General features: G+C 31.0%; 1 protein-coding gene across 1 annotated transcript in view; it reads right to left on the minus strand.

The window, feature by feature from the left end:
• The window catches only part of S1P (membrane-bound transcription factor site-1 protease), a 137,890-nt gene extending 128,294 nt beyond the window's left edge, over positions 1 to 9,596 (minus strand). The window contains exons 1-2 of the mRNA XM_035375649.2: positions 9,304 to 9,596; positions 6,462 to 6,734 (exon numbers count right to left, since the gene is read on the minus strand). Coding sequence (XP_035231540.1) covers positions 6,462 to 6,666 — 205 coding nt within the window. The 5' untranslated portion in view covers positions 6,667 to 6,734; positions 9,304 to 9,596. The remainder of the gene's footprint in view (positions 1 to 6,461; positions 6,735 to 9,303) is intronic.
• Between the last annotated feature and the right edge of the window lie 5,983 nt (positions 9,597 to 15,579).

Raw genomic sequence — 15,579 nt, forward strand, 5'->3', positions numbered from 1 at the left:
CAGTTTTTCTTATACAAGATGACAAATTTATACAAAGGCATTCTTCATTTTTAGGCATGTAGTAAAAAGAATGTAAACTACAAGAGCAATACAAAAAATACTATCTTAGCACTTCCTGTTAGCAAAAGAAGATGCAAATACGCAACACACTGGTTGTTTAGTATATAGATTCTTTTGCCATATGGTAAACAGTAACCCTACACAGCTACCTCTGATGATTATTATGAAATCGGAGGAGAGTTGTCTTGCAAATGCAAAATGACTGATTCATAACCGCGAAAGCAAGTTATTTTATACAATAGCAGTTTCAGATCAACCATAATATTCTGACATGTTTCCATCTTCAACAGTTTCCATATAGTTAGATTTTCCACTTACTCTCACAAAATTTCCACCAGGTAATTGTGTATTAAATTACACTTTCCCAATGAACACTTAATTTTAGACAGCAATATAAATCCATTACTAACAGAAAACCATATTATAGGGTTCTCATAACACTTATCAGTGTTAGGAGATTTCAACTGATTCTGGACAGTCAATGCTAAGCTTGATCATTAGGATTTAGTTACTAACAGTCCACTTCTCGAAATCTCGAATATCATTACCTCTTTCTTGAATAAAAATATGAAAGATGCAATATAGGAGGGTTGTAAAAATTTTAACTTCATATATCACACATCACTTTTCCTCTTTAAAAATTTTGAACAAGATTTCAAGATGACAATTTTCGGGGGTACTTATGCATTATCAGAACCACCTTGGTAGAAGATGCCAAACTATGGCAACCATGCCCATAACAACTCTTTAGATAACCACACCCATAAGTTTAAACAAGCAATGTCGCCATATTTTTATGCATACTGTTTTCGCTATATTAGAAACTTTTAAAGAAAACTGAGATATTTTTGGTCTTTAGCTGAATGTTGGAAAATGCACTTGTGGGATTTGCCTGCAAATAAAGAACGTTCTATGAAATGAAATTTTTCCAGGAACACAATACTTTGCCATATAGGTGCAAATGTTTAGATTAACATTTGATGATATGATACTGTATTTTGGAAAACAAAATTTTTGGAAATGTGACGTGAAAAAGTGTAATGGGCATGTCAGGATTTAAAACAGTAAGTGGTTTGAGAATAGTCATATGCAATTTACTGTAGAAGTCACATTTATAAGCTGATAGAATAAGGAATTAACACATATTAAATTTTGCTTTAAAGAATTAGAAATCACCGACAAGAATGTCATTAAGTTAAAGTGACCACACGTCCCGATTTTGGCGGGACAGTCCCGCTTTTTGGAGGACTGTCCCGTATCCCACTGATTTTTAAAAATGTCCCGCTTTTTAGAAAACATCTGAAATTTTTATTTTTAATTTACTGTAAAAATATATTACCTATTATTTATTAATTATTATAGTAAATAGAAAGAAATAAGAAATACGTAAATAAAAACACATAAAATGCATGCAGAGTAAACTAAATTAGGCGATGTAACGAGTTAAATTTACTCGGTGGTGTTCAATCATTGTCGTTACATCTCATCAAGGAATATGTATTGTTAACGGAGGAACAGCTAGCATTAGCTGAAGGGCTATTTGCTTTCCACACCAGAAACCACAATCAAAGTTTCAGATCAACTGATCGTACGTCGCAAATGATCAAAACATTGTACGACAAAAAATTTGCAAGTGCAAGGACAAAAACTGAAGCAATTATTTGTAATGTTTTTTCACTATATTCGTTTTCACAATTTCAGAAAGAATTAGATTAAATGGACATTTATATCCATATATTATGATGCTTCCAACCACAAAGATTTAAAATTATTTCCCACAATTGTTAGACTTTTTGATCCAGAAACAGGAATTAAAATTAGAATATTAGATTTTAATTCATTGCCAGGTGAAACTTCATAAATAATTTTTGATTCAATAAGTACTACTTTTTAAAAAAATAATTTGAACAATAAAATTATTGCCTATTGTGAGGATAACACTAACGAAAATTTTGGTAGAAAAGCTAGAAGAGGCATCAATAATATTTTTTATGAAACTTAACGAACATTTGAACCAAAAAATTATTGGAGTAGGTTGTACAGCGCACATTCTACACAATACTATTCAAACAGCATCTGACTTACTTCCAGTGGATCTTGAAAATATTATTGCAAAAATTTATTTGTATTTTTATATTTATACCGTGTATGTTCAAAGTTTCAAGGATTTATGTGAAAGCATAGAAATCAAATATAAAAGAACTGGATGACATTAAAAAGGAGATTTTATGGGAATATGCGGAAAAATCTTTTTAATATATTAGTAACCATTTTCTGAAAAATAATATTTGCGAAAATGATCTTTTTGATAAGGTGTCATTGGTAAAAAGATATGTTACTGAAGAAAAAATTAAATGTTGGTTGTCTGCAAATGTGGAAACAGACAAAAAAATGAATGGAGTTATTCCTCCATTTAAAACAGAAAAATTTTTTACAAATGAATATATGAAATATTAAAAAATGAAAATATTTTGAAAATTGTAGAACACGCACTCTCCCTTCCAGGAACAAATGCAGCAACAGCACATGATTTTTCTAGTATAAATAAAATATGGACAATTGAAAAAACGCAGTTGAACATTAAAACTTTAAAATCTGTATTAAGGGTCAAATATAATTCGATGAATTCATGTAGGAAATTTCACGACATTTTAATAAATGATCCAAATCTATTGCAAAGTATACACTTGGATAAAAAATATGACCGTGAAAGAAAATCATAGTTTATAGTTTTTTACAAATATTTTTATATTTACCAAAAGTTAATAATAAATGTATTTTTGTATATTTACAGACAAGTATATGAATGTATACAATAAAATATATTCTTTTTTGAATTATTGGTCTGCTTTCATAACAAAATTACAATTCTCATTTCATTCCATTTGTCCTGCTTTGTCTCAATGAAAATGTGGTCACTTTAGATTAAGTGGAATAATTACATAGGGAAGATCTGCGTTCTTGACAGAGCCTTGTTATTATTATCTAAGAAATTATTGGCAGAAGGAAAACAAATCGTTGAAACAGATAACAGTCTCTTATGAAGAGAAAACAGGATACTGGATGTGTTTTATCACTGCAATGAATTCTGTCAGGAAATGAAAGAAACCTTTTGGTTACAGTTCCTAATAGAAGTGTGCAAATGTGTTAATGCAGAAAATAAATGAAAATGTTAAAGAAAGAAGTATTATGTATTTTGACATAAAACTCAACTAGAAGAAGCTGGATTTATACAGAAAACAGTTAATCATGTATATAACTTTGCTGATCCTGGTACTGGTGTACATAAACAAAACCTAGAATGAATGTTAGGATTTTCAAAATGATGTAACAAGAAGCAATGCGGTACACCTAGAATTGCTAGTCGAATTCATATGGTGTCAAGACCAGGCTACTCACTAAAACCACTGCTTTGAATTTAATCTTAAAGAGATCATTACGAAATTTCTACCAAAAAACAAAACCCTGCATATAAGTAATTTTATTAATTGTTTTTCAGACTGAATATCAAACTAAAACTAAAATATGCACTTTATAATATGCATGTATGAAAAATAAAACTTATTGCAATTTATTATTAGTCCAAAGGGATTTCAGTCCCGAAGGACTATTGCTTTCGTTTTGGCATTTTGCGTCAGACTCATAAACGTCGGTTCACTTTTCAAACTGTTGCCACAAAATGTTAGAGTCCTGCATTATATTTGAAGAAATTAAATAATGAAAAATCTGCATAAATGATTGTCTATTTCTCGCATTGTGATAAAACAATGGTACATAGAGCCATCGAATTTTGAATGACGAAATCCTACTGCGAATATGGGCATCTGAAATCCCAAATTTGGAATTTGTTTTATTATAGATTTTATATTTTGTAAAACTTTAACGAATTTTTGATTTCAAACTCAATGCTTTAAAAGCGAGAAATGGCAACGTTATATAGAAAAAAAATACTTTTATCTCCAGCTCGCGAGACTGTGTATATCGGAAATTCTAAAGATATGCTTAATTTAACATTATTTTGCGATATTGCTCTTGAACTGAATTTTATGGTTTAAGTGCAAAGAACATGATATTTAATAAATAAAGGTAACACTCAAAACGTTAAAAAAACGCCCCTTTGGACGTAATTTAAAATCTGAAAAATTTCAGATTTTTTTTTTTAAATATTTTATTTATAAAGTTATCCCACTTTTTTTTCTGTAAAAAACTGCCAAACTGTGCCAAGGTGGTTGTGCAAATACAAGTACCTTTTCAGGAAACCAACTTTTTAAAAACATTCATCCGAGTTTAAACTTTGGTTGATCTTTACAATATGGTAACTGGTAGTTTGGCGACATTTTGGAGGCGATAAAGGTTACTACCTGGGACTTTGGTAATAATGTGAGCAGTACTCAGTTCCGATTACGCATTATTTTGTGTGAGGGAAATGAGAGATCATGGGATATGGCATGTGATATTAATGCACAAATTACGGTTCTTTAATCGGAAAAGGGGGGAAATCGGAAAAAAATCTGGAAATTTTGTATTTCGCTTTATTCTGTGTTGTGTGAAACAGTGTTCGTGAATTTTTGGATCCCATGGCCGTAACTAAAGTGAATTCGAAATGGGTATTTATGTATGTATTAATTTAATGTATGTGCTCTTTGAATTTAATTATATTTTAATTAAATGATAGTTATTTTGTGAATTTTATGTTTGTAGGAATTTGGTATACGTTTTAGTTGAAGTAAACGTGCATGGAAATAATTAAAATATCTGACACTAAGTATTTGTAATGGTTGCGGTATGAATTCGTTGGTGACGTGTATAATGTAATAGATGATTTAGAGGTAAAAGTTTTTGGATATTTTATTTATTTTATATGTGGAAATGTTCATATTTGGAAAGGGTAAATACTTTTTCGCGATCAGGTAATTTCATATATGTTCTTTTTACCGGGTTTAAGGATTGAGAAAAATGTCATGTATTTTCGTGAAATTTTTCTAATTTATGAGCAAAAAGCAGTGTACATGGATATAGTGAAGAGTGTGCGCAATGCCATTTTTGTGCAATTCTGGGATGTTTTTTTAAGTAAAAATAAGTCGGTGTGTACATGGTTTAGTGATATTTTAATTAAATGATAGTTATTTTGTGAATTTTATGTTTGTAGGAATTTGGTATACGTTTAAGTTGAAGTAAACGTGCATGGAAATAATTTAAATATTTGATACTAAGTATTTGTAATGCTTGCGGTATGAATTCGTTGGTGACGTGTATAATGTAATAGATGATTTAGAGGTAAAAGTTTTTGGATATTTTATTTATTTTATATGTGGAAATGTTCATATTTGGAAAGGGTAAATACTTTTTCGTGATCAGGCAATTTCATATATGTTCTTTTTACCGGGTTTAAAGATTCAGAAAATTGTCATGTATTTTCGTGAAATTTTTCTAATTTATGAGAAAAAAGCAGTGTACATGGATATAGTGAAGAGTGTGCGCAATGCCATTTTTGTGCAATTCTGGGATGTATTTTAAGTAAAAATAAGTCGGCGTGTACATGGTTTATGTATATGTGTTATTTTGAAAAACGCGTAAGGAGTATGGTATTGTGCACTTTTTCCCAATTTTGCAGTGAATATTTGTGATGATTAAGCAGTTTTGTTAGATAAAATTTCTAGCATAAGTGTAATTCGGCTAGTAGATTGTTGGAAGAAGTGTTCAGTAGATAAAAAGAAAAGAAACATGTCTTTACTTCGTGAAGACAAAATGGCGGCGGGAAAAAAAAATAGAGGGTTGCTGTAGGAGAGTTGGTCGCCAAATTTCGCCAAAAAAAACGCCAAGTTACCATAATGTAAAGATCAACCTAAACTTTAACTGTCAGCTTAACTGCATAAAAAGGTTACTGACATTTGAAATTTAAACTGAACATTTCATAAGCATCAGCAAATAATCCCTTCATACTATTAAAAATCACATTAAATTTAAACTTTTTTTTTTTAAAGGAAGAAATCTCAATTTTATTCCAATAATCTGATATTATTATTAACCTTTTTAATAAATGCTTTAACATATGTGTGTACCTTTTAAACATTTAGTATGTTGTAAACTCTAAATATATGGCAACTTTCTGAGCATATTTCACAATCCAAACACATAACGAAGTATGAAAATAACTAAGCTTATTACATTAGTCTAATTGCATGTAAATAATTGGAATTAGGAAGAAGATATGTAGAAACTAACTTATACTGTTTTCCAGTATCCTGTTTTCTCTTCATAAGAGACTGGTATCTGTTTCAACGATTTGTTTTCTAGGATAATTTCATGTTCAAACTTGTTTTTAAAAAATAAATATACAAATCTAGGTATTGTTAAATTTGACACTAAAAGGAAATTAAAAAAAAAAAAACAACACTTACCATTGTCAACAATTTCGGAAGAAAAGTCTACAAAGAAATTTTCTTCTTGAGAATAATTCTGAGCAGCTGTTGGAAGCACAAGAGAAATTATGACGAAAAGAATAATGTGCCATACATTTACTTCAAATAAGAACCTAGACTGGAAATAGAGACGCCGTAAGCGCACTCGATACCATAAAGTTGCATTCCAGCTAAGGTCACGCATGTTTTATTTATACATGAAAGATGTAGTTTATCTAAATCTTGAGATAAGATTAATATGAAATTGAGCTCCTGAAAAAGAAAAAAATTACAAATAATGAATAATCAAATCAATCCAAGAAAAGCACAAAATTAATAAAACAATCAGTAATTTAAAAACATTAACATCCATTACATATAAGAATAGAAATTGCTAACATGCTATTAAAATATTTTTTATTAAAGGAATATTTTTAAAGCAAATGTTAAATTTTATTCCTTTAAAAATTCCTTATTTTTAAAGTAAATATAATAAAATAAAATAATTTATTTTATTTTATTTTGCTTATTTTATTTTATTTTATTTTATTTTTTAAATCTGTATTGTTAGGACACTATGTTTTCGTTTTATGATACTTCAGAAGAAAACTGCTCAGTACAGAATTTATTTATTTATTTATTTTTGTAATAATATGATAAATAATGACAAAAGTTACTTTTGATATAAAGTTACTTTTGATTTATGGCATTTCCTAAAATTATCCATAATATTATTTAGTAGAAAACAATTAACATAATTGCAGAAGATGTAATGAAAGCCAATAAAATAAAACGTAAGGATGCAGTTTGAATGAAATTATAACATTTACCTGTACAACAGAATAATTTTCATTGGTTTGAGCAGTCTCAACAGAAATACATCTTCTTAGCTATCTACTACTTTGTCTCGCAATTAAAGTTTATTCTAAGATTTCAGTATGATTGCATCCTTGGTTCATAGCCCAATATTACTGTGGTAAAAGTAAATATAATAAAAGCTTGGCATTGAACTGCAATACTTTAAAATTTTAGAAACTTTTTTTTATGAAAAATTAGTTAGCAAGAGACTTGATAAAGGCCATCATAAAATGTGCATTGGCCTAAGAGTCGGAATAAACAAAATGTGTTGCTAATATTGAGATAGGTTACCAGTAGCATAGCTAAGGTAGGGTAAGAGGGGACATCTGTCCCTGGGCGCAGCATCCAAGGGACGCCTAACTGATGCTGTGAAATTTTTTAATGAAATGTTTCTCATTCTTGGTACACAGAAAAGGGTGCAAATTCTTCAGTTGTCCCCGGGCGCTGGAAACTCTAGTAAACGTCCCTGTAGGTTATACCGTGTAAAAGAAATTTAACAGTTGATTATAATGAAATAACACATGGCAATGAACAAAATAATCCATTATAGTACAAAAAAAAAATTTAGTATTTTACAATTTACAAAAACACTGAATCTCGCTAAATTTTCAAAACAAGATCTACACAATACATTGCTAGTCAGTAGGGTTTAGAAATAGAAGTAGGTGTAGCTAAAATTTAATGCCCTAGCTTCTTTTTCAAAATACGAAGAATGCATATTCAGTGATTTTTAAATTTATTTAAAGCTAAGTTTTAAATCAAAAAAGAATTAAAAATTATTTTGTTCTAAATTAACTTTATATGATAGTTTCATTCTCTCATTATTAACTTTCTAAGAATATCTTAAGTGAGAGACCTGGTCAATAAAAGTATATAGAAAAGTGTGTCTGATTTAAAGACTTTTGATACCATATAAGTGAGAATTACCTTCACCTTAAAAATGATGCAATGCATCAGATCACTTTTACAAAGGCACCAGCTTTGTTTACATAAACCAGATTAATTTCTGATAAGCAGCTGAGAATTTGTGGAGAAAATGCAAGTTAACTGCTGTTTATATGTTCTTCCTTCTCATTGAGTATTTACAAAACAGTAGAGTATTTACATAATTACAAAATCCTGACAACAAGAAAATTGTAGTTAATGGGCCCAATAAGCGACTTTATTTCAAAACAGGTACATGTTCGAAGCAGTAAACTTTTAAAAATATGTGTATTTAACTAATGCTAGTATGCCTGTTTAATGATGAATGACGAAATTTCACATCACTTCAATACACCAGTAAATATTTTCAAGATATCACAAATACTTCCAAGAAAACACATATTTATTTGCACATATCCAGTCACATATTTATTTGCATACATGTTCATTATTCTGAAATGCACTGTAAAGTAATTTAAGAAATACTTTTTAAAATAAAATTAAAAAAAAGTTAGTACTAAAATGTTAGATATTTAAAAAGTTCACTTTAAAACTATATGTAATTAACTAACACATCATAAGAAGAAAATAATAAATTTACACAACAGCATTACGGTACAGTAAATAACTGAAAATTTGTTTTGTTTCACCCAAAACTTATCATGAATATATATCATCTACCTCTTTCTCACAACTGCTTCCAGAAAAATCCTTTATATTTATGATACTTCCTCCAGTGCTAACTCATTTTGCTTACGTATAATGTTACTAAATTTTCCTGAAATGTCAAATAATATGTTTTGTGCATGTAAGGATTATAAGCATTTATTTAGTTTGTGTTTAGTTTATTTCATCATATTTTATCAATTACTGACATCACACTGGGTGATTACGATTTACAGGAGGATTCCTTTCGGTTACACCTGATTCACAGAATTGTTTCCATTCAACACTACCCGGAACTCAAATTATAATAAATGACCTAAAAATAACCGGAAACTAAAAATAACACGTCACAAAAAGCATGCACTTCAAATAATTCTAAATTATGATTGCTCACCAATAATGATCCACATATTACGTAATTTTGCAGAATAAAATCTTTTTAATTCATCATAATCTGTCATTTTTCTCAATTACAAAATTTTGTTGAAAACTATGTATATAACAAAAGAAGTAATTTAATTGAGCGAAAAATTTAATTCATATCCCTTATACACTATTTAACTTAGATTTTTTGTTCATTACGAAAGGTGTGTCTAAAACTTACACACACAGATTGATTTACAAATTTTTTGTTATTCAGTTTACATTTTCCGCGAAGGAGACACTGATAAACACATAATAGTTGGTATTTTGGTGCACCTTCAAGTGACGCTTTTTTTCCTTTGAATCCAGAAAGGAAAGAAAATGTGAAAAAATTGTATGAATAGGTAACGCGTCTTTCTGACACAAAATAAAAAAAAAAAAATGATTTATATGTGAAGATTTATATATAAATTAGCGACTGAGATAAAAACTAAAATTGAGATAAAGGGATTATACTCTTCCGAAAAATTCCGTGTATACCCTGCAATTCATAGAAGCAAGTAGGATTGGCAATAGTAAAGATGACGCGAGCTCTCCTCCTGTTATACACATTGGGATTCATTCATGCGCCCTTCAATGATTTGGACAAGATATGTGGGACTTTCACCGAAAGCTCCATATATGTCGTCCAATTCATTAGGCACTCGACAGCTTGCCTACTGGCTCACTTTCCCTACAGACGAACCATGCTGCCCAATAGGCATAATTACATGATAATTTCGTTTGCTTACAAAAGAAAACAAGACGAATTTAGAGACTCAGAGTATACTTTTGGTCCTAAAATCACTAACTTACAATTCCATGACTCCTGACTCGAAACCATGGAGGTTATTAAGAAACTATGATGATTCCAAATAGATGGAGCAACCACGGTAATTTATTAGAAATTCAGATAGTGAAGCACTATCAGTTCTTTAGGCAGGACATTCTTACCTAAAAAAAATTACGGTTATTCAAGGCAAGATAAATAATTCTTCTTTTCCCTTCTCATATGTAAATGTTTGAAGATTCTGACAGTCTTTAATTTTTTTTTTTTTTTTTTTTTTTAGTACAGATTAGCACTATTTCAAATTCTGTTTCATTCTTCTTAAGGCTCCTCCTGGTATATAGGAGCCTTAATTCTTCTGTATGCTTTATTAATAATGTTCAAAGCAATCCAATTGAAAACACTAGATACGTTCCAATTGAGTCAAATTGCTTTTCCTAATCATCCGCTTCAAATCAGATAAAATATTTGTATTCTAGATCTATCGACACATCTTGCAATGCCTTTTTGAAAACTCCATTCCAACAACTAAAAGGCATTAACTGATTCAGCTCATTTTGACCGTGGAATATTGTTTAAAGTTTGAGTTTTTAGTACTTTATACTTGGAGAAAAAAAGAGTTTTTTTTTTAATATCTGCACAGTTCATTTGAATTAGGAATTATGTATTTTATGAAGTGGAAAAAATGACAAACAGATCTCTAGTCCTTCTTCATTTAATGAAAATCATAACCTTGGGAATTATCTTTGAGAAACTGCTCCCTGTTGATGCTACAGGTACTGGAGTATAAAGTAGGTCTGCAGTGCAATTAAAATATTATGGGAATTATTGTCAAAATTCTTTTCGCAGTAATACTGTAGAACAAGTAGACAACTATTGGTATTTTGCTGTGAGAAGAGGTATAACATTCATCGAAAAAAATCTGATACGTATATATTTTTCAAGTTTCATTTTCATTCATCATCCATATCTGAGAAGAGTCATCAAAGTTCACTCTTCTCAGACATGGATTTTCTATGCTACGTTAGTTAATATTTACATTACACATGAAGGAAGCATATAAACGCCAAGTGTTCAGCTCATTCATCCGAACTCGAGCCAGGGTTAAATTACTGGTGTTTTGCCGTCTTATCCCTTCGTTCATTTAAAGATCACAATTGCTATCCAATTCTTTCTCGTTTACTGTTAAACTAATGTTGTAAATAAAACGAAGATATCAGAAAAATGATTTTATATTTTTCAAAGATGTAAGAGCAATATCAATTAAAGTACCAAAGTTTATTTTAGAATGGTTTTCCCCCCTCTAAAATAGGTGTATCTTTTCTTTGATTAAAAAACTCATATCACTGCTCTACTTGCCTTAATAATGGTACGTGAATTGAATGACAGCATGAGTGTCATTAATTTTTCTCCTTTTTCCTTAGCTTTTTAAAAATTGATTGAGCCAGATATCATGGCGTAAAAATGCATTTAAAAGCTTTACTGCGGTTATTCAACTGCATGGTATTTGGTTGAATTTATTTTTTAACTTCATTGACTAAAAATACTGTAGTAGATCTCAAAGCACAAATAAAGTTTAAAAGCTGCAATGTCTTTAAACAGACTGGATGCCTTAGTAAAACGGATGGAGTTCCCTTTAAAAATGCATTATATTCTTAAGTTCCAGCAAAAGTAAATTTAGCATTTCATTTCTCGCACCTTATCTGGTTTCACAGAGCGGTTTCAGCATAAAGTGCCCATCACTTATCAGAATTTATCAAGATTTCATATAAGAGAAAACAAGATAAACAGTCTTTTATGACAAGAACGGAATTTAAATCAATTATTGAGGATTTTCCTGCGTACCTACAAATCAAACTTATTCTACAAACATAATAAGGTATGTAACAATTTAGAGTTATTCTTTGAAAACTTTATGCTTGTCTTTCACTCTTTTTACTTTCCACATTATTTATTGCATGATTGGCCACAGAAGTCTACAAGAGACATTGCAGTATCAGACAAAATATCTGTACTTCAGTCAAATAGTGGTCCAACCCCCTATTAATAAAGATTTTCCATTATTTTACAGATGTTCGTATTATTTTGGCCTCCATCTGTTTGTTGTCGTAGTGGCTTATCTCTTTTCTTTTCTTTCTTTTTTTTTCTTAATGAAAACAAGTTCATGAATTTTATCGTGGCAAGGAGAGCAGTTCTGCGTTTGTGGTTAACATGGGCCTTGAACCAATAATTCTTATAACAGATCATATTTTGAGCAAAGCCAGGTCCAGGAATAGGGGTTCTTAACCATGGGGAATTCTACTGTATCAGGAAAGAATGCTGTCAGCATTTTATTTATCTGTTAAGTATTTAGTTTTACCCTCGAACCGCCTCCCGAGGTGTACTTCCTCAACACTCGAACTAACAGTTAGTTAGGCTGAGCAATGTCTCAATTCCCTACAGTACTATTGAGGTTCTGGCCTGACTTCTACCTACACCTGCTGTTTGTTAATCTCACTTGTCTGGCTTAATCAGAACAAGCCCTCGAAATTTATCTTGAAAAGATCCCAATTTTGGTGGAAATCAACCTGTGGCACGGGTCCGAGGGTTTCACCTCTCTCTCTTTCTCTACCCCCAAACCACTCCAGAGGACTTTTTCGCTTTTTATTTTTATGCTCCCATGCTGCACAGCACTATACGCTCTATACGCTCCCATGCACTATACGCTTACGAACATCCATATCTTCTCCGAGATTCGAACCCGAACCCAACGAACAATGTAGCAGCCTGGAGCACTAACCCTTGTGCTGATAAGGGCGACATATACATATGTTTAAGATTTAGTTCAGAGGTTAGAGACAAATTTAGAATGTCTTCTGCATCTACTTCTTGTAGATCTCTGTACCTGTTTTTCGAAAACCTCTGCGCCAAGCCGGCTTAACACAATGTACTTTGATTCTGAAAGCTAGTTAACATTTTACTATCTTATCATCCGGGAGCCTATGAATATCAACTATAAACATCTCGATCGTCTTAATCTTATCATGCTTTTAAGTTAATACATATTTTTATTAAATTACTTCATTTTATGCTTCTATCAGAAATATCTTTCAAAATTTACATAACAATAAAAAAACTCTAAATTTATTACTTATAGTATCTGACGACAATCCCAAATCGTTTAACTCCAATAAAGAATCCTTTCAGACAGAAAGGAGAAGTTTGCTAGAAAGAGGCACTTAAATCTGCGAGAATCTGCGTTTTGCATACTGCTATCTAAGGATAGAGAGGGCAGTCGAAGCATGTCTTTGACTGTGAACTATGTTACAACCGTAGAGATCATATATGCAGTTGAAAAAAACTATCTCTGAAGATTCGGTTTGAAATTCTAATAAGTGCATTAATTTTCTATACTTAAGTTTCCATTTTACACTTTCAGCAAATATTTATTAGTTAATAAAAAATATGAAAGTAAAAATTATCCTTCTTTACATCTTGCGCTCATAAACTCTTATGCGAGTTTTTACAATTATTAAACAATTTAATTAATTTTACAGATATTAAGCCTGAAAAACGCATGTCTGCGATGATTTGTAGGTACTTTTTTTTTTTTTTTTTTTTTTTTTACCACGACGATGTTTTTAAATTGCGAAGTTTTTGAACTACTTTATTTTCGACGACGATGTTTTGTGCCACGATGTTTTACAACTGCGAAGTTTTCTCTTTGCTTAATTTTCTCCAACGATGTTTTGTACCACGACATTTTTCGCCTTGCGTTGTTTTCTTCGCGACGTTTTCGGCGGACACCGAGTTTTCCATATGGCTTAGGTTCACGAAAATAATATTAGACCCTTTGCCGGACAAGATGAGCCATGTGGCATAAGGTGTACCATAATTTTTATCAAAGCTTTTTCGATATAATTGAAGCCTTAGAGCACATTGTGTGCCCAACCAAACCAGATGTTTATCTGCATAATCAATGGAGTGCACAGTGTAAGCGAGACGCTATGGTTCTGCTGAATTCAATCAGTTCATCTACTTTCATTGTAACAATCATAACAGCATATTATCTATCTCATTTAGAAGGAATTACAGTTCAACTTCAGAGATGACCTGCTGATGTTCTGGAAGCCTATAATATGCTCCAGGAAATAATCGAGGTTTACATTTCTGAACGTGAAAATGTAGAAAAATGTTTTGAGCGTATATTTGATCATGCCGGACAAATGTGTAAAAAATTAGATGTAGAGCTTAAACTGCGACGTCTTAAATTAAGTATATCGAAATAATGCTCATTGTGATTCTGTGTTTAGTTATTACAAAACTATTTTAGCAATTCCTTTACGTGACCATTTCATTTTCCATTCAAAATCTCAATTTTCAAATTTAGAAAAGACTGCATCATCCCTGTTTTGCATACTGCTATTAGTTTGCGCTGATCCTGTAAATTAAATTACTGTAAATGAGTTGAAGGTGACATACAAAGATGATTTACCCCTTCCGGAACTTCCAAACGAAGAGATGAAACATTGGCAACGGCATTTTATGTCTGTTCCCAGAGCAAAGCTTCCAGACACTCTACTTTTGGCTTTAAAACCTTCGAATAAAATATTTTCCCCAAATATTGATATCCTTTTGCACATGGCAGCTATACTGCCGATAACATCTTAAGAATGCGAATGTTCCGCAGGATCTTTGAAAAGGTGGAAAATTACAAGAGCTATTATGACGGATTCTTTGGCATTAATGCACATTCATTATATCAAAGAAATATCAATCGAAAAAGTTATTGATATATTTGCTATTTTACAGCCATGAATTTGGAATTCGGGAATATTTTAATATCCGAACCAAAATGAAAGGCCTGAAAACTGTTTGCTTTTTTAGCCCAAAGGGCTCAGAAAGCCCAGAAAGGCTAACCCAGAAAGGCTTTTTTAGCCCAGAAAGGCTAACGTTAGCCCAGAATTTCGTTCTGGCATTTTGCGTTGATTCACTATAAATGTCAGTTCACTTTTCAGATTGCTGCCACCAAATAATGTCACCCAGTGTTATATTTAAAGAATTAAATAATGAAGAATCTGCATAAATGTATGGATGTTTCTCACATTGTGATAAAACAACGGTACCTAGAGCCATCAAATGTTGAATAACGTAATCTTTCACGGCAAATGGAAGCCCTAATTTAGAATTTGTTTTATTATCTATTTCATATTTTGTAAAGCATTTATGAGTTTTTGATTAAGAAAATGAACGATTTCAATTGAGCAATGGCAACACTATATGGGAAAAAAATGATCTCCAGCGCGCGAGACTATGTATCGGAAATTCTAAAGATATGCTCATTTTAAAATTATTTTGCGATATTGCTGTTGAATTGATTTTTATCGTTTAAGTACAAAGAACATGATATTAAATAAATAAAGTTAACACACAAAAGGTTAAAAAAAACTCCCTTTGGGCGTAATGTACAATCTGAAAGCTAAAGATTTTTTTTCTTTCTTT

The sequence above is a fragment of the Stegodyphus dumicola genome, chromosome 10 (genome assembly GCF_044657685.1).
Source record: "Stegodyphus dumicola isolate Sdum_Otavi_A_Nest chromosome 10, ASM4465768v1".
NCBI lineage: Eukaryota > Metazoa > Arthropoda > Arachnida > Araneae > Eresidae > Stegodyphus > Stegodyphus dumicola.